General features: G+C 46.1%; 1 protein-coding gene and 1 pseudogene across 1 annotated transcript; both read left to right on the top strand.

The window, feature by feature from the left end:
• Nucleotides 1-1,361: 1,361 nt before the first annotated feature.
• LOC129395764 (testis-specific Y-encoded protein 3-like) lies at nucleotides 1,362-4,105 on the top strand. Its single transcript, XM_055107204.2, has 6 exons — nucleotides 1,362-1,838; nucleotides 2,446-2,523; nucleotides 2,652-2,763; nucleotides 2,865-3,010; nucleotides 3,117-3,198; nucleotides 3,892-4,105. Exons 1-6 carry the CDS (start codon nucleotides 1,485-1,487, stop codon nucleotides 3,912-3,914), a joined length of 795 nt encoding a protein of 264 aa, XP_054963179.1. The 5' UTR covers nucleotides 1,362-1,484; the 3' UTR covers nucleotides 3,915-4,105.
• An 8,017-nt stretch (nucleotides 4,106-12,122) lies between these two features.
• LOC129395765 (testis-specific Y-encoded protein 3-like) lies at nucleotides 12,123-14,675 on the top strand (annotated as a pseudogene).
• Nucleotides 14,676-19,418: the final 4,743 nt, after the last annotated feature.

A 19,418-nucleotide genomic window follows, 5' to 3' on the forward strand; every position in this document is an offset into this window, starting at 1 on the left:
CTACCTCATGTTTTGGATGAGGCATGTATTTTTACATTTATTTTCACCCTTATTGTACCTCTATGATAAACTGCTTGCTTACATTCATACCATAATTATGTCTCAGGTTACTTGTCTGTTCCTAAAGATTCACTGAAACAAAGAATTGTATATATGCTTGTATCTTTCAGCAGCCGTATGTCAGATAGCACTGCACATTACTGCAGACATCGCATATACAGGTCCAAAGGTAGATGAAGAAGAAGAAAGCAAGCTTGAAACTCTATACATTCCTAAAAGCATATCAGAAACTCACAAATAACAGTGAAATCAAAGAATGATCCCAGCCAATTCCATTACATACCTAGACTGAAATATGAAACTTCAAAGAAAAGACAGATTAGAACTTTGGGTTTGTAAAAATTTTCCTAAATAGATATAAGTATTGGTAACTTTGTCTCACTAGAAAACGTAAACAAAAATCCATGTTTTTCATGTTTGTAAATATACATAGTTTTATATCCATCAGTTATGACATGCAAGAAGTAATAAAGTGAAAGTACAATAAAATGATATATGGAACTTCCTCAGTCTTAAAATATTCCATGGAGACTGTCAATTTTATGAAAACTATAAAGAATGCTTCATGAAACTACATTGTACAGTGCCATTTACTATTTTACGTACATTTGAAATAATCAACAATTAAAGGGAATACATCAACATTATTTAATACGAATAACGTTATTTTTCTTGAGTAATCCTGTTGGAATTAAGGATTTTAAATAAAACATTAAAAACAAATTATATTGACTGCTTTCAGCTTTGGATGAAATCATACTTGTGTATTTGTAGTAATGGGAAGCATAACTTTCTCCTCACAATTAATCTTTTATAAGGCAGGCGACTTTCCTCCCACGTGCCCGCCCCGATCACTTCCCCCAGGACACCCCTGCCGCCCTAGCCCCAGGAACCAGAGAGTTTTCTCTGGATCTGCAGTATTACTTCCGTACCATCTACCTGGCCTGCCTAACGAAGAGAGACGTTTCCTGTGTTCGTGACACATAGAGATGTTCATGGCTTGCCACCCTGAGGATGTCAGGGCACAGGGCTGCCATGCCCACAATTCCAAAGGCCACGCAGCCCGCGTGTGCCTGGATGCCTAGCTACCCGGCACAAGCTCCAAGGGCTTCTCGGAGGAGGCTTGGGCAGGGAAGGCGGGGGGTGGGGGGCTGGAGATGCAGGCCCGCCAGTGGCTGTGCCGCCCAGGGAGACGCCCACCGCCCTCCCATTGATTGGCCACGACGGGAGGAAGTCGGCCTGGGTGCGGCCCCTCGGCCCTTCGCGCGCAGTCCCTTAGGGGGCGCCTGGAAGCCCGGCGCATGCGCCCTGAGGGCTCGCTGAGCTACCGGGTGCCATAGAGGCTGCGGCAGGGTTCCTGTGGCGTGGGTCGGGCAGCACAGGCCTTGGTGCGTGCGAGTGCCGAGGAGGGCACCGCCTTCAGGATGGAGGCTGTACAGGAGGGGGCGGCCGGGGTGGAGAGTGAGCAGGCGGCTTTGGGGGAGGAGGCGGTGCTGCTGTTGGATGACATAATGGCGGAGGTGGAGGTGGTGGCGGAGGAGGAGGGCCTCGTGGAGCGGCAGGAGGAGGCCCAGCGGGCACAGCCTGGCCCTGGGCCCATGACCCCAGAGTCTGCACTGGAGGAGCTGCTGGCCGTTCAGGTGGAGCTGGAGCCGGTTAATGCCCAAGCCAGGAAGGCCTTTTCTCGGCAGCGGGAAAAGATGGAGCGGAGGCGCAAGCCCCACCTAGACCGCAGAGGCGCCGTCATCCAGAGCGTCCCTGGCTTCTGGGCCAATGTTGTATCCTTCTCAGTGTTTCTTCGGCCTTTCTAGTGGAGAGGTGCTCTCGGGGAAGTGTAAGTGACCGATGGGCAGCTCGGCGTCGATGTGACTCTTTGGGGAACAAAGGGGAGTTGCCACGGACAAATGTGGCTGCGGAAAGCCACAGCAGGCGTGGGTACTATTGTCCTGCAAGCGGCAGAGAAACCCTTGGTGATGCCGAGCAGCAGACGTTTGGGGCATCTTTTTGAAGAGCAGAAGCGAGTTCAGACCAGAAGAGGTTTTTCGGTGAAGCAAGCTATTTTTAAGGGAGTGTGATTGCTGCCCCTCGCTAGTCCGATCTGGGACTGGGCGTCTTCGGCTCTAAGCAGATTCTGCCACTCCTCAGACACCAGCAAGTCTCTGCAAATCGCGCCTCCCCATGTCAGTGCAGTCAGCCTCAGAATCATACACCCTCTGTGAACACAGGAGGCCTTAGTTTACGGGGAGGGGGAGGTGAAAGGAGATCATACATGGAAGCAGATCTGAGAAATCCCCTACCCCAGCCTCTGGGTGCTCTTAGGCCTTCTTCCCTGTTGCTCGTCGCTTTCCCTTCCATCGTGTATAAAGTCTCTTTGACCTAAATCAGATTGCAAACCACCCCCAGATGTCAGCCCTGATCACTGACGAAGATGAAGACATGCTGAGCTACATGGTCAGCCTGGAGGTGAGGCCAGGAAGACTGAGGCGAGAGGGTTTAGCGGGGGAGGGTAAGGGAAATAATTCATTCCTGTAAGCAAGAGTGAGCACCTCACCCGAAAACGTATTTAAGCTTTCTCCACCTTGTCCTGACAGGTGGAAGAAGAGAAGCATCCTGTTCATCTCTGCAAGATCATGTTGTTCTTTCGGAGTAACCCCTACTTCCAGAATGAAGTGATTACCAAGGAATATCTGGTGAACATCACAGGTGACAGGTGGCTCCCAGGATGGGTAGTGGAAGGAAGATGGCGGGTGGATCATTGCCGACGTGATCCAGCCCCCTTCCCACAAAAACTCCTGTCTCTGTAGAATACAGGGCTTCTCGTTCCACTCCAATTGAGTGGTATCCGTATTATGAAGTGGAGGCCTATCGCCGCAGACACCACAGCAGCAGCCTTAACTTCTTCAACTGGTTCTCTGACCACAACTTCGCAGGATCTAACAAGATTGCTGAGGTGAGTCCTCACTGGGAAACATGAGAAATGACCCCGTGTGTTCCCAGCTGCTTGGGTCACCTTTCTGAGCCCTGATGAGGCCTTTCCCGATTGAGTCCCCTGACAGATCCTATGTAAGGACCTGTGGCGCAATCCCCTGCAATACTACAAGAGGATGAAGCCACCTGAAGAGGGAACAGAGACGTCAGGTGAGCCGTTAGTTGGGACTGGAGCTGTTTGATGCCTAGTATAAGGGGGTTGATGCACCTGCCTATTCAGGGAGCCTGGGTGCTCATTTCAGAAATGTAGAAATTGAGGCTCCTTTGGTACATGTAGAAATTCCTTGAGAGGAAGACAGAGAGTGACAGAATCCAGGACGTTCATGGCATTGGGCTGAAAAGGCACATTAGAGACTTCACGCAAAGCAGGTGATAGCTGTGGAGTCTTAAGCCCAGTGAAGAATCGTCCATTTCCAGAATCAATGAGGAGTAAAGCTGAAAATCATTCAGTTCAGTCTGTGGCACTTGATTCCATGGCTGTGAACCCCTCCGGCAGTCATCCTACCAACCCCATAAGATTGGGCTCCCTGAATGTGCGTCCTGATCATCCTTGCCCCAAACCACAAAGGACTGTTTAGATTGATGGATTTCCTTAAGCTGTTGCCCCATCAGACTTCTGTGTGCTTTTAGGGTACAGTGCATCTTGTTAGCTGACTCCCCTCACAGACAATACTGGGAATGGGGCAGGGATTGCGCAGAACAGTTTGTAACACGTGGTAGGAGGAAGTTTAAGGGATCACAAATGGGGAAGGGATATCCTTTTCTCAGCGGGCCCCACAATTGAAACATTTCCAAGTATGGCTCAGAGAAAATGCGTTTTAACGTGAGTTTGTGTTTCTCTAGGGGACTCCCAGTTGTTGAGTTGAATATGATGGAGCATCAGATTTTACCTAATACAGCAGAACTCCTAAAAAGTTACAACAGTATGCAGGACGGCAGTACTCAGCATGGTCTTATGCACAGGAACTAAAGGAAAAAGAGGTCGAGTCACCAGAAATCAGGAAGAGGGGGTAAATTTGGATTGTATGGAATGAAAAATAAACATTCTCAAGGATGTGTGACTCTGTGTCTGTGTGTGTGTGTGAGTGTGTCTTTGTGTTTGTGTGTGTGTGTATGTTTATCCACTTTATTCGGGTGTGCTAATGAATTGATCCATCCACGTGCTTTATTCTCTTCATGGAAATTACCAGTCTGCGTTGGAGCTGGGCCTCTAAAGTTGTAGAGTGAATGGGTGTGGGATGTGTTGGGATTCTTCCTACAGGACAGAGTGGGGGAGGTAAAAGCAAAAGACAGCTTAGTTGGAGGCTGACTTCATCCTATGGAAGCAGAGATAGTTCAAGGAATGGGGTTACTGGGTTTCCAGGTCCCAGTTTGCTGGGACCTCCAAAATCCTTCATTTTGAGTATCATCATACACAATAGATAAGCACAGGATGATGGAAATCTTAAAGTTGGCTTTCGTGTTGAATCCACATGTTCTTTTAAAGGTGAATGCATAATCCTTTTCTGGGACAATCAGCCTCTCAGGACTTCTGAAACATCAACGTGAGAAGAAATGGGCATGTAAGGTGTATGGAGGGACTGTGGGAAAGGTGACAGAGGCATGTGGGAAGGCATTCAGGATACACTTTTGGCATAGATGACTACGGGAAAAGACAAACTTACAGAAGTGAGGGGAAAGGGCGTGGATTAGTGGAATGTAAGATTGTTGGAGAATCCATCCAGGGACTCTCTTGTCACTTGATGACCCTGGATATGGACACTCTTGTGGATGTTTACATCTTTAGTTGGGTTAAGCTTTTCTCCAAGATTCTATGTTAGGTGAGGAGCCCATAACGTATGTAGCTAACAACACTACGATTGCATTTTGTGCTCTTGCAAAGTCTAGTGAGTCTCTATATTCTCCCTCGTGATTGGCACTGCAGATTGTTTCTGGAGCCCAGGGCCCTTTAATTTTCTGTGGCCTCTTCAGCATACTTTGCCTAAGGTTTAGAATGTAAAGCGAATATAGTTGTAGAGTATGTGTTGCAAGCCTCACACAGGAGGACAAAACATACAGCTTTCATTCGCGAGTGGGAGGCTGCTTCCCAGGAACACCTGTGTCTATGCACAAGACAAGGGGTTGCCTCTGTCAAGGATGGGGCAGGAGGATTTCAGTGTTGGAGGCAGAACTTTCTTTCCTGTTCCCAGATGAAAAGAGTTCCAACATGAGCATCCATGTTGACCACACGCTAATAGAGTGCTAACATTCCTGTCCCGTATAGACTCTGGTCAGCACAGCTTCTGTGAGAAGAGCTATGTTGTTTCAGGGAAGAGGGTTTGACAGTCAAAGTTCCTGAATCTGTTGTGGGGCCTTCAGTATGCTTTCTACCCCTTCTGCTCGGTATCAAAGCAGTTGAGCTTTGAAAATCTATCGCCCGGTTTTGTCCCTGCTCCTATGCAGACAGCTGAAGCTGTGGAGTGGGAGTCTTGTCCTCCCTGACTACCGTCCCCCTGACCCACAAACACAGGAGAAACACGTTTTCTAAGCAAATTATTCTGAAAACAGTCGGAACTCTTTGGCCCCCTCAAGCTGCCCTCTATCCTACTGTGTGCATGTCAAAGACACTGTGGTCCAGTACGGTATCCGTATAGTGGCAATGGGGCAACAGATTGGTGTGTGCACTCTGCGCAACTCAGATTAGGAAACGTCTGGGGACTTGCCTATAACGAGGTCGTCTTAAAATGCGTTTCCCCAAATTTAATGCATAGGAAAATGTTGAGGAAAGGGTCTTGCAATGATTTTTCTAGGAGGTAAATAGATAAGAAAATGACCGTAAATGGATGCCAGGACTAGTTTTGGAGCTAGCCTGTTTTAAAGTGGTGGTAGGGGAGGAGCTTTTTCCAAGGCAGGCAGCAAACCAGGAACTGTCTACAATGGATGGGCGTGCCATGGGTTGGTGGCTCAGCCATATTGCCACCCCACCGAGTGAATGCAGCAGACTGGGCTTCTTCCTTGAATCCTACGTGCAATTCAGTCTAGTGATTTCACATGAGATCCCTTCTTCTGGTATTATCACAGATCGTGCTGAATTATAAAGGCTGTGTAACACTTCTTCCACTGAATATCCGTGCACGTGGGCCACAGATGCTAAGGGCACTGACAAATTTGCATTGTGCCTCAGTAACTCGGAAGCACATCTGTGATTTGTACCGACAGGGACTTGGTGTCTTTTCATGTTTAAACTACCACGTGTGTGTTTGTGGTTGTGTATGTTTATTTCTCTGTGCGAGTTTGTATATTTTCTCTGACTCCACCTAGGTCTCCGTGGTTCCGATATTTTTCCACACTCCCTGCGGCAATTTGCACATGCCTATCTCTACAACCATTGTAGACTTTGTATCTGTGTCTTTGAACATCTATCAGTCTCTCTCCCTTCCTTTTTTCCTTTCCTTCCTCTACACCCCTCCTTTCATCCTTCCCTTACTTCCCCAACACACGCTCTCCATCTGTATCGTCTGTCTTTCTATTCTCTATCTGGGTTTACTTTCTAATTCTGAATTCAAGGGCATTGAATTGAAAAGAAGCACTCTTTGTACTTTTATGTCTTTTAACTCATTTGGGGAATTTGGCGTGTTATTATTTACAGTGTTCTCTCTGCCCTTTCTCATTGTTCTCCCCAGCTGGGGCTGTTATTATGTGAAAGCTGGTTTCCTTCATCAGATCGCATAGGCTCTGATGATGTTTCGTTTATTTTGATTCTCCTCACACTACATAGTTTTAATTTACCTAATGTGACTGTTTTTTTGTTTGTTTTCCGAGAATGGGTCTTACTCTGTCTTCTAGGTTGGACAGCAGCCCCACGATCTCAGCCCACTGCAGCCCAGGCACCACACACCCATGTGATCCTCTCAACTCAGACTCTCACACACCTGGCAGTACAGATGCATGCCACCCCTCCAAGCTATGTATCAATTAACTAAATACTTACTTTTTGAATGTGGGTCCATGTTGCCCCAGGCTCATCTGGAACTCCTGAGTGCAGGCAATCCTCCCACCTCAGCTTACCAAAGTGCTGGGATGACAGGTGTAACCCATGGACCTGCCATGGCTTTGTGTTTTTTACTTTTTTCTTCCTCCTCCTCACGTCTTGTTTTGAAACATGCACTGAAGGTTTCAATTCATGGACTATAGTCTCTGTGCCTGGAATTTCTATCTTTCAACTCATCATCAGCATTCATAGGGATTTTCATATATATATACACATATATAAAAATACATATATACGCACATATATACGTATATACATGTATATACGTATATATGCACATTTATATACGTATATACATGTATATATTATATATATACATGTACACAAATGTATTTATTTCTCAAGTTACCAAAAGGCTTGCATTCTTTCCTGTGTCATGAAAAAGACTTTGCTAGAAAAGAAAAGCACTGCTTTATAATACAATATTTTATTTGCATTTATTTTGTTAAGGCATTTTAAAAATTGTAGGTTTAATTAAAAAATGTCATATGAAATGATACATATTTACCACTTAAGGCGTGATGTTCAACAGGTCATATACATTCTGCATTGGATACATCCAGCCAATCAACATATGTGTGTCCTCACATAGTTGTCATTTTTGTGGTGAACAAACATGGCATGCACTGTATTCAAATATTTTTAGAGAAAGAATATGTTACCACTAGTTATAGTGAGCATGCTGAAGAAAATATTTTTAACCTATTCCTCCTTTATAACTAGAAGTATGAGTTCTTCATCCAGCATCTCGTCAGTGCACCCTCTTCACCGCAGTCTTTGGAGTCTTACTTCTCTGAAGTCCGCTTTTTTGATTTCATATAAGAATGAGATCACGTGCTATTTTCCTTTCTGATACCTGGCTTATGTCACTTAACAGAATGGCATGCACACATTCAACAGATTCCCATATTCAACATATTTCCATTGCGCATACGTGTTTTTGCTGCATTTTTTAATCCATTTATCAATGGAGGGACACTCAGATTGCTTCCGTATTTTGGCTACAGCAAAAACGTAATGAGTGCAGCAATAATTGCATGGGTGCACGCACCACTTCAACATACTGATCTGTGTACTAGTGGGCGTGCCCGGGTATTCTGATTTGCTGGATCATATAGTGGGTGGTTCTACTTGTAGATTTCTGAAGACTGTTTATACTTAAATAAGAGCCATAAAGCTTCTTTAATGCCAGCACTAATTTACATTCTCCCCAAAAGTGAGCAGGGAATTCGTTTTCTCTGCATCCTCACCAGAGATTAGGGTTTTCTTTTCTTTCTTTTTTGTTTGACTTTCGGATAATATGCATTCTGACTGAAGTGAGAAGAAATCTCATTGTGTTTTTGATTTGCATTTTCGTGATGGATTGGGGATACTGAGGACCTTTTAGTGTGTCTTCTGGGCAACTGTATGTCTCAGTTTCACAAATGAGTCTTCGCAGCCTTCGCCCATTTGTTTTCATGCTATTGAGTTGTTGGGAGTTCCTTCTGTACTGTGACTATTCAATCATTGCTCCCATCCTGTAGGATGTCCCTTCTGTATGTTGAGTTTTCTATGGTGTGGTGAAGCACTTTAGTTTGCTATGATTCCATTCTCTGTTTTTGATGGTGTTTACTGTGTTCTGGCAGTCACTTTGAGACCATCATTGCACACACGGACGCCATGGAGCTTCTTCCTTGTGATCTCTTCTGCTATTTTTATCGTTTCAGATCTGACACTGGAGTTTGGTGATAAATAATCCACTTGTAAAATCCTTTGTGTGGCTATTCACATTTCCCCAACCTAGTTTATAGAAGATACTTGATTTTGCATTGGGCGTTCTTGCTTCTTTGGGTAAAGGCGGTGAGATGCAAATGCAGTGACTTAGTTCTGGGCTCCTGTTGTTTTTCCTGAGCTCTAGTCTCTGCTTTTCTGCCAGTGCTATTGTATTTTGGTACAAAAAGTTTTGTAGTAGTATATCATGAAGTTAGGTAGTGTGGTGGCTCCAGCTTTGTGCTTTTTACTGGATTGCTCTGGGTTTTCAGGATCTTCTGCCATTTCATAGCAAATTTGGGATTCCCAGATTGTTTTTCTAAGAAGATTGTATCATTGATATTTTTACAGGGGTTGTATAGAATCTGAGGATGCCTCAGGTAGTAGTGATGTCAATGCCGTTTAGACAATGTGCGTGTTTGTGTGCACATGCTCAGGGCCAAGAGACACTGGGTGTCCTCACCAATACTGAGGTGGGCCTTAATATCCAGGCAGATTGCCTCTGGAAACACACAGAATGTCCTGTTCTGTTTTGCCGTCTCTTCACATTTCCTCCCCTGTGAGCCCTGTGTGGTCCTCCAGATTCCCCGTGCGGTGGCCTGCCTTTTTTGGGGTGGGGAGTTGGTGGGTGAATGAGGATGGCGGAGGGAAGCAAGCATGTCAGTGGAGCGTGGTGTCATCCAAACGGTACTTAGCAGGCCTGGGAGAGTCATTCTGGGAGGACGCAGACCTAGACAGGCCTCAGGTGGGCATCTGTGTGGAGGGTGAGAGATCCCTGGTTGAGCCCAAACTGAACCCCAGGTAGAAGCAAGCCTCAGGACAGGGAAGTAGCTAGCAAGGGATGATGAGGCAGCTATCCCTTGATCCTGGCTTCCCACCCATTGACCTTAGCTGCTTATGCCTATTAAGCAGATTACGGTTCCCCCATCGTGAAATGTGGGTACCACAGTTCCCTGATGGGCATTTCTCCACCAGCCCATGATGGCCTGAGTTTCCTTACTGCAGTCTCCTCCCTGAGCCTTGGCTTCTCTATGTGTGTCCTACCTCCAGGACCCACAGGCCTCTCAACCCCCAGCCCTGGGCTGCTTCCCTAGCCTCTTCTCTGTTCCCTCTCTGAGGGCCTAACTCCCTTGGGTAGTGCTGCAGAATATAGAGCCACAGGCCCTGGCTGATGATCTGGTGGACTGGGCAAATTGGCCGTGACAGGTCAGGTTCTGGTTCAAAGCCAATTCCTCCGATGCCAAGGAATGTCGAAGAAGGTCCTTTGCGATGATGCCCCATAGCTGCCCCACCTCAGCAATCGTGCCATAACCTGGGCCGTCACAGTCAGACAACCAGCTGAAGAAGCTCAGGCAGTGACCTGCGGGAAACTCGGGCTTTCACTTGCATGACCCTGGAACCACTGGACTGCAGTGGAGCCAGTCGCCCTGTATCCTGGAGGGAGACGAGTCAGGAAGGCTCACGCCAGGCCCAGCTTCCGAGGTACTACCCCCTCTACTCCTCATGGAGGATGCCAATGCAATACTCCTTAGTCATCACTTTGTTTCCGAAGTAAATGTTGTGATGAAAGGCAAACTTCTTCCTACCACTTGTATTCAGGGTGGCCGAGTTCCTCCACCTGCCTGTCCAAGAAGGAGAAACAGGGCTGTGAAGGGGCAATTTCATCTAGGTGGGCTGAGGTGGCATTCTAGCCGGGGTGAAGCATGCGTTTCCCCTTCCCAGCTTTCCCGCTGAGACACACCTGAGCCCCAGAAGGACCTCAACCAGACCAGGACCGTAGCACCCTCCCCCAGACCCAGGCTTTCCATCCTGACCTGCAAATCCAACATGCAGCTTTGAAGGACTTTCTCATGGTTTCTGAGCTCCTTGCTCTCACCAGAAAGAATCAGAACTTTTAAAGTGTTCTTTACGCCAACTTACATTTTTCATTTGGACTACCTCATGTTTTGGATGAGGCATGTATTTTTACATTTATTTTCACCCTTATTGTACCTCTATGATAAACTGCTTGCTTACATTCATACCATAATTATGTCTCAGGTTACTTGTCTGTTCCTAAAGATTCACTGAAACAAAGAATTGTATATATGCTTGTATCTTTCAGCAGCCGTATGTCAGATAGCACTGCACATTACTGCAGACATCGCATATACAGGTCCAAAGGTAGATGAAGAAGAAGAAAGCAAGCTTGAAACTCTATACATTCCTAAAAGCATATCAGAAACTCACAAATAACAGTGAAATCAAAGAATGATCCCAGCCAATTCCATTACATACCTAGACTGAAATATGAAACTTCAAAGAAAAGACAGATTAGAACTTTGGGTTTGTAAAAATTTTCCTAAATAGATATAAGTATTGGTAACTTTGTCTCACTAGAAAACGTAAACAAAAATCCATGTTTTTCATGTTTGTAAATATACATAGTTTTATATCCATCAGTTATGACATGCAAGAAGTAATAAAGTGAAAGTACAATAAAATGATATATGGAACTTCCTCAGTCTTAAAATATTCCATGGAGACTGTCAATTTTATGAAAACTATAAAGAATGCTTCATGAAACTACATTGTACAGTGCCATTTACTATTTTACGTACATTTGAAATAATCAACAATTAAAGGGAATACATCAACATTATTTAATACGAATAACGTTATTTTTCTTGAGTAATCCTGTTGAAATTAAGGATTTTAAATAAAACATTAAAAACAAATTATATTGACTGCTTTCAGCTTTGGATGAAATCATACTTGTGTATTTGTAGTAATGGGAAGCATAACTTTCTCCTCACAATTAATCTTTTATAAGGCAGGCGACTTTCCTCCCACGTGCCCGCCCCGATCACTTCCCCCAGGACACCCCTGCCGCCCTAGCCCCAGGAACCAGAGAGTTTTCTCTGGATCTGCAGTATTACTTCCGTACCATCTACCTGGCCTGCCTAACGAAGAGAGACGTTTCCTGTGTTCGTGACACATAGAGATGTTCATGGCTTGCCACCCTGAGGATGTCAGGGCACAGGGCTGCCATGCCCACAATTCCAAAGGCCACGCAGCCCGCGTGTGCCTGGATGCCTAGCTACCCGGCACAAGCTCCAAGGGCTTCTCGGAGGAGGCTTGGGCAGGGAAGGCGGGGGGTGGGGGGCTGGAGATGCAGGCCCGCCAGTGGCTGTGCCGCCCAGGGAGACGCCCACCGCCCTCCCATTGATTGGCCACGACGGGAGGAAGTCGGCCTGGGTGCGGCCCCTCGGCCCTTCGCGCGCAGTCCCTTAGGGGGCGCCTGGAAGCCCGGCGCATGCGCCCTGAGGGCTCGCTGAGCTACCGGGTGCCATAGAGGCTGCGGCAGGGTTCCTGTGGCGTGGGTCGGGCAGCACAGGCCTTGGTGCGTGCGAGTGCCGAGGAGGGCACCGCCTTCAGGATGGAGGCTGTACAGGAGGGGGCGGCCGGGGTGGAGAGTGAGCAGGCGGCTTTGTGGGAGGAGGCGGTGCTGCCGTTGGATGACATAATGGCGGAGGTGGAGGTGGTGGCGGAGGAGGAGGGCCTCGTGGAGCGGCAGGAGGAGGCCCAGCGGGCACAGCCTGGCCCTGGGCCCATGACCCCAGAGTCTGCACTGGAGGAGCTGCTGGCCGTTCAGGTGGAGCTGGAGCCGGTTAATGCCCAAGCCAGGAAGGCCTTTTCTCGGCAGCGGGAAAAGATGGAGCGGAGGCGCAAGCCCCACCTAGACCGCAGAGGCGCCGTCATCCAGAGCGTCCCTGGCTTCTGGGCCAATGTTGTATCCTTCTCAGTGTTTCTTCGGCCTTTCTAGTGGAGAGGTGCTCTCGGGGAAGTGTAAGTGACCGATGGGCAGCTCGGCGTCGATGTGACTCTTTGGGGAACAAAGGGGAGTTGCCACGGACAAATGTGGCTGCGGAAAGCCACAGCAGGCGTGGGTACTATTGTCCTGCAAGCGGCAGAGAAACCCTTGGTGATGCCGAGCAGCAGACGTTTGGGGCATCTTTTTGAAGAGCAGAAGCGAGTTCAGACCAGAAGAGGTTTTTCGGTGAAGCAAGCTATTTTTAAGGGAGTGTGATTGCTGCCCCTCGCTAGTCCGATCTGGGACTGGGCGTCTTCGGCTCTAAGCAGATTCTGCCACTCCTCAGACACCAGCAAGTCTCTGCAAATCGCGCCTCCCCATGTCAGTGCAGTCAGCCTCAGAATCATACACCCTCTGTGAACACAGGAGGCCTTAGTTTACGGGGAGGGGGAGGTGAAAGGAGATCATACATGGAAGCAGATCTGAGAAATCCCCTACCCCAGCCTCTGGGTGCTCTTAGGCCTTCTTCCCTGTTGCTCGTCGCTTTCCCTTCCATCGTGTATAAAGTCTCTTTGACCTAAATCAGATTGCAAACCACCCCCAGATGTCAGCCCTGATCACTGACGAAGATGAAGACATGCTGAGCTACATGGTCAGCCTGGAGGTGAGGCCAGGAAGACTGAGGCGAGAGGGTTTAGCGGGGGAGGGTAAGGGAAATAATTCATTCCTGTAAGCAAGAGTGAGCACCTCACCCGAAAACGTATTTAAGCTTTCTCCACCTTGTCCTGACAGGTGGAAGAAGAGAAGCATCCTGTTCATCTCTGCAAGATCATGTTGTTCTTTCGGAGTAACCCCTACTTCCAGAATGAAGTGATTACCAAGGAATATCTGGTGAACATCACAGGTGACAGGTGGCTCCCAGGATGGGTAGTGGAAGGAAGATGGCGGGTGGATCATTGCCGACGTGATCCAGCCCCCTTCCCACAAAAACTCCTGTCTCTGTAGAATACAGGGCTTCTCGTTCCACTCCAATTGAGTGGTATCCGTATTATGAAGTGGAGGCCTATCGCCGCAGACACCACAGCAGCAGCCTTAACTTCTTCAACTGGTTCTCTGACCACAACTTCGCAGGATCTAACAAGATTGCTGAGGTGAGTCCTCACTGGGAAACATGAGAAATGACCCCGTGTGTTCCCAGCTGCTTGGGTCACCTTTCTGAGCCCTGATGAGGCCTTTCCCGATTGAGTCCCCTGACAGATCCTATGTAAGGACCTGTGGCGCAATCCCCTGCAATACTACAAGAGGATGAAGCCACCTGAAGAGGGAACAGAGACGTCAGGTGAGCCGTTAGTTGGGACTGGAGCTGTTTGATGCCTAGTATAAGGGGGTTGATGCACCTGCCTATTCAGGGAGCCTGGGTGCTCATTTCAGAAATGTAGAAATTGAGGCTCCTTTGGTACATGTAGAAATTCCTTGAGAGGAAGACAGAGAGTGACAGAATCCAGGACGTTCATGGCATTGGGCTGAAAAGGCACATTAGAGACTTCACGCAAAGCAGGTGATAGCTGTGGAGTCTTAAGCCCAGTGAAGAATCGTCCATTTCCAGAATCAATGAGGAGTAAAGCTGAAAATCATTCAGTTCAGTCTGTGGCACTTGATTCCATGGCTGTGAACCCCTCCGGCAGTCATCCTACCAACCCCATAAGATTGGGCTCCCTGAATGTGCGTCCTGATCATCCTTGCCCCAAACCACAAAGGACTGTTTAGATTGATGGATTTCCTTAAGCTGTTGCCCCATCAGACTTCTGTGTGCTTTTAGGGTACAGTGCATCTTGTTAGCTGACTCCCCTCACAGACAATACTGGGAATGGGGCAGGGATTGCGCAGAACAGTTTGTAACACGTGGTAGGAGGAAGTTTAAGGGATCACAAATGGGGAAGGGATATCCTTTTCTCAGCGGGCCCCACAATTGAAACATTTCCAAGTATGGCTCAGAGAAAATGCGTTTTAACGTGAGTTTGTGTTTCTCTAGGGGACTCCCAGTTGTTGAGTTGAATATGATGGAGCATCAGATTTTACCTAATACAGCAGAACTCCTAAAAAGTTACAACAGTATGCAGGACGGCAGTACTCAGCATGGTCTTATGCACAGGAACTAAAGGAAAAAGAGGTCGAGTCACCAGAAATCAGGAAGAGGGGGTAAATTTGGATTGTATGGAATGAAAAATAAACATTCTCAAGGATGTGTGACTCTGTGTCTGTGTGTGTGTGTGAGTGTGTCTTTGTGTTTGTGTGTGTGTGTATGTTTATCCACTTTATTCGGGTGTGCTAATGAATTGATCCATCCACGTGCTTTATTCTCTTCATGGAAATTACCAGTCTGCGTTGGAGCTGGGCCTCTAAAGTTGTAGAGTGAATGGGTGTGGGATGTGTTGGGATTCTTCCTACAGGACAGAGTGGGGGAGGTAAAAGCAAAAGACAGCTTAGTTGGAGGCTGACTTCATCCTATGGAAGCAGAGATAGTTCAAGGAATGGGGTTACTGGGTTTCCAGGTCCCAGTTTGCTGGGACCTCCAAAATCCTTCATTTTGAGTATCATCATACACAATAGATAAGCACAGGATGATGGAAATCTTAAAGTTGGCTTTCGTGTTGAATCCACATGTTCTTTTAAAGGTGAATGCATAATCCTTTTCTGGGACAATCAGCCTCTCAGGACTTCTGAAACATCAACGTGAGAAGAAATGGGCATGTAAGGTGTATGGAGGGACTGTGGGAAAGGTGACAGAGGCATGTGGGAAGGCATTCAGGATACACTTTTGGCATAGATGACTACGGGAAAAGACAAACTTACAGAAGTGAGGGGAAAGGGCGTGGATTAGTGGAATGTAAGATTGTTGGAGAATCCATCCAGGGACTCTCTTGTCACTTGATGACCCTGGATATGGACACTCTTGTGGATGTTTACATCTTTAGTTGGGTTAAGCTTTTCTCCAAGATTCTATGTTAGGTGAGGAGCCCATAACGTATGTAGCTAACAACACTACGATTGCATTTTGTGCTCTTGCAAAGTCTAGTGAGTCTCTATATTCTCCCTCGTGATTGGCACTGCAGATTGTTTCTGGAGCCCAGGGCCCTTTAATTTTCTGTGGCCTCTTCAGCATACTTTGCCTAAGGTTTAGAATGTAAAGCGAATATAGTTGTAGAGTATGTGTTGCAAGCCTCACACAGGAGGACAAAACATACAGCTTTCATTCGCGAGTGGGAGGCTGCTTCCCAGGAACACCTGTGTCTATGCACAAGACAAGGGGTTGCCTCTGTCAAGGATGGGGCAGGAGGATTTCAGTGTCGGAGGCAGAACTTTCTTTCCTGTTCCCAGATGAAAGAGTTCCAACATGAGCATCCATGTTGACCACACGCTAATAGAGTGCTAACATTCCTGTCCCGTATAGACTCTGGTCAGCACAGCTTCTGTGAGAAGAGCTATGTTGTTTCAGGGAAGAGGGTTTGACAGTCAAAGTTCCTGAATCTGTTGTGGGGCCTTCAGTATGCTTTCTACCCCTTCTGCTCGGTATCAAAGCAGTTGAGCTTTGAAAATCTATCGCCCGGTTTTGTCCCTGCTCCTATGCAGACAGCTGAAGCTGTGGAGCGGGAGTCTTGTCCTCCCTGACTACCGTCCCCCTGACCCACAAACACAGGAGAAACACGTTTTCTAAGCAAATTATTCTGAAAACAGTCGGAACTCTTTGGCCCCCTCAAGCTGCCCTCTATCCTACTGTGTGCATGTCAAAGACACTGTGGTCCAGTACGGTATCCGTATAGTGGCAATGGGGCAACAGATTGGTGTGTGCACTCTGCGCAACTCAGATTAGGAAACGTCTGGGGACTTGCCTATAACGAGGTCGTCTTAAAATGCGTTTCCCCAAATTTAATGCATAGGAAAATGTTGAGGAAAGGGTCTTGCAATGATTTTTCTAGGAGGTAAATAGATAAGAAAATGACCGTAAATGGATGCCAGGACTAGTTTTGGAGCTAGCCTGTTTTAAAGTGGTGGTAGGGGAGGAGCTTTTTCCAAGGCAGGCAGCAAACCAGGAACTGTCTACAATGGATGGGCGTGCCATGGGTTGGTGGCTCAGCCATATTGCCACCCCACCGAGTGAATGCAGCAGACTGGGCTTCTTCCTTGAATCCTACGTGCAATTCAGTCTAGTGATTTCACATGAGATCCCTTCTTCTGGTATTATCACAGATCGTGCTGAATTATAAAGGCTGTGTAACACTTCTTCCACTGAATATCCGTGCACGTGGGCCACAGATGCTAAGGGCACTGACAAATTTGCATTGTGCCTCAGTAACTCGGAAGCACATCTGTGATTTGTACCGACAGGGACTTGGTGTCTTTTCATGTTTAAACTACCACGTGTGTGTTTGTGGTTGTGTATGTTTATTTCTCTGTGCGAGTTTGTATATTTTCTCTGACTCCACCTAGGTCTCCGTGGTTCCGATATTTTTCCACACTCCCTGCGGCAATTTGCACATGCCTATCTCTACAACCATTGTAGACTTTGTATCTGTGTCTTTGAACATCTATCAGTCTCTCTCCCTTCCTTTTTTCCTTTCCTTCCTCTACACCCCTCCTTTCATCCTTCCCTTACTTCCCCAACACACGCTCTCCATCTGTATCGTCTGTCTTTCTATTCTCTATCTGGGTTTACTTTCTAATTCTGAATTCAAGGGCATTGAATTGAAAAGAAGCACTCTTTGTACTTTTATGTCTTTTAACTCATTTGGGGAATTTGGCGTGTTATTATTTACAGTGTTCTCTCTGCCCTTTCTCATTGTTCTCCCCAGCTGGGGCTGTTATTATGTGAAAGCTGGTTTCCTTCATCAGATCGCATAGGCTCTGATGATGTTTCGTTTATTTTGATTCTCCTCACACTACATAGTTTTAATTTACCTAATGTGACTGTTTTTTGTTTGTTTTCCGAGAATGGGTCTTACTCTGTCTTCTAGGTTGGACAGCAGCCCCACGATCTCAGCCCACTGCAGCCCAGGCACCACACACCCATGTGATCCTCTCAACTCAGACTCTCACACACCTGGCAGTACAGATGCATGCCACCCCTCCAAGCTATGTATCAATTAACTAAATACTTACTTTTTGAATGTGGGTCCATGTTGCCCCAGGCTCATCTGGAACTCCTGAGTGCAGGCAATCCTCCCACCTCAGCTTACCAAAGTGCTGGGATGACAGGTGTAACCCATGGACCTGCCATGGCTTTGTGTTTTTTACTTTTTTCTTCCTCCTCCTCACGTCTTGTTTTGAAACATGCACTGAAGGTTTCAATTCATGGACTATAGTCTCTGTGCCTGGAATTTCTATCTTTCAACTCATCATCAGCATTCATAGGGATTTTCATATATATATACACATATATAAAAATACATATATACGCACATATATACGTATATACATGTATATACGTATATATGCACATTTATATACGTATATACATGTATATATTATATATATACATGTACACAAATGTATTTATTTCTCAAGTTACCAAAAGGCTTGCATTCTTTCCTGTGTCATGAAAAAGACTTTGCTAGAAAAGAAAAGCACTGCTTTATAATACAATATTTTATTTGCATTTATTTTGTTAAGGCATTTTAAAAATTGTAGGTTTAATTAAAAAATGTCATATGAAATGATACATATTTACCACTTAAGGCGTGATGTTCAACAGGTCATATACATTCTGCATTGGATACATCCAGCCAATCAACATATGTGTGTCCTCACATAGTTGTCATTTTTGTGGTGAACAAACATGGCATGCACTGTATTCAAATATTTTTAGAGAAAGAATATGTTACCACTAGTTATAGTGAGCATGCTGAAGAAAATATTTTTAACCTATTCCTCCTTTATAACTAGAAGTATGAGTTCTTCATCCAGCATCTCGTCAGTGCACCCTCTTCACCGCAGTCTTTGGAGTCTTACTTCTCTGAAGTCCGCTTTTTTGATTTCATATAAGAATGAGATCACGTGCTATTTTCCTTTCTGATACCTGGCTTATGTCACTTAACAGAATGGCATGCACACATTCAACAGATTCCCATATTCAACATATTTCCATTGCGCATACGTGTTTTTGCTGCATTTTTTAATCCATTTATCAATGGAGGGACACTCAGATTGCTTCCGTATTTTGGCTACAGCAAAAACGTAATGAGTGCAGCAATAATTGCATGGGTGCACGCACCACTTCAACATACTGATCTGTGTACTAGTGGGCGTGCCCGGGTATTCTGATTTGCTGGATCATATAGTGGGTGGTTCTACTTGTAGATTTCTGAAGACTGTTTATACTTAAATAAGAGCCATAAAGCTTCTTTAATGCCAGCACTAATTTACATTCTCCCCAAAAGTGAGCAGGGAATTCGTTTTCTCTGCATCCTCACCAGAGATTAGGGTTTTCTTTTCTTTCTTTTTTGTTTGACTTTCGGATAATATGCATTCTGACTGAAGTGAGAAGAAATCTCATTGTGTTTTTGATTTGCATTTTCGTGATGGATTGGGGATACTGAGGACCTTTTAGTGTGTCTTCTGGGCAACTGTATGTCTCAGTTTCACAAATGAGTCTTCGCAGCCTTCGCCCATTTGTTTTCATGCTATTGAGTTGTTGGGAGTTCCTTCTGTACTGTGACTATTCAATCATTGCTCCCATCCTGTAGGATGTCCCTTCTGTATGTTGAGTTTTCTATGGTGTGGTGAAGCACTTTAGTTTGCTAT

This window comes from Pan paniscus, chromosome Y, assembly GCF_029289425.2.
Source record: "Pan paniscus chromosome Y, NHGRI_mPanPan1-v2.0_pri, whole genome shotgun sequence".
Classification (NCBI taxonomy): domain Eukaryota; kingdom Metazoa; phylum Chordata; class Mammalia; order Primates; family Hominidae; genus Pan; species Pan paniscus.

Coding starts and splice junctions, on each gene's coding strand:
- LOC129395764 (XM_055107204.2), top strand. CDS start 1,485: ATGGAGGCTGTACAGGAGGGGGCGGCCGGGGTGGAGAGTGAGCAGGCG. Junction 2,524..2,651: donor GCTACATGGTCAGCCTGGAG/GTGAGGCCAGGA, acceptor TTGTCCTGACAG/GTGGAAGAAGAGAAGCATCC. Junction 3,011..3,116: donor GATCTAACAAGATTGCTGAG/GTGAGTCCTCAC, acceptor GTCCCCTGACAG/ATCCTATGTAAGGACCTGTG.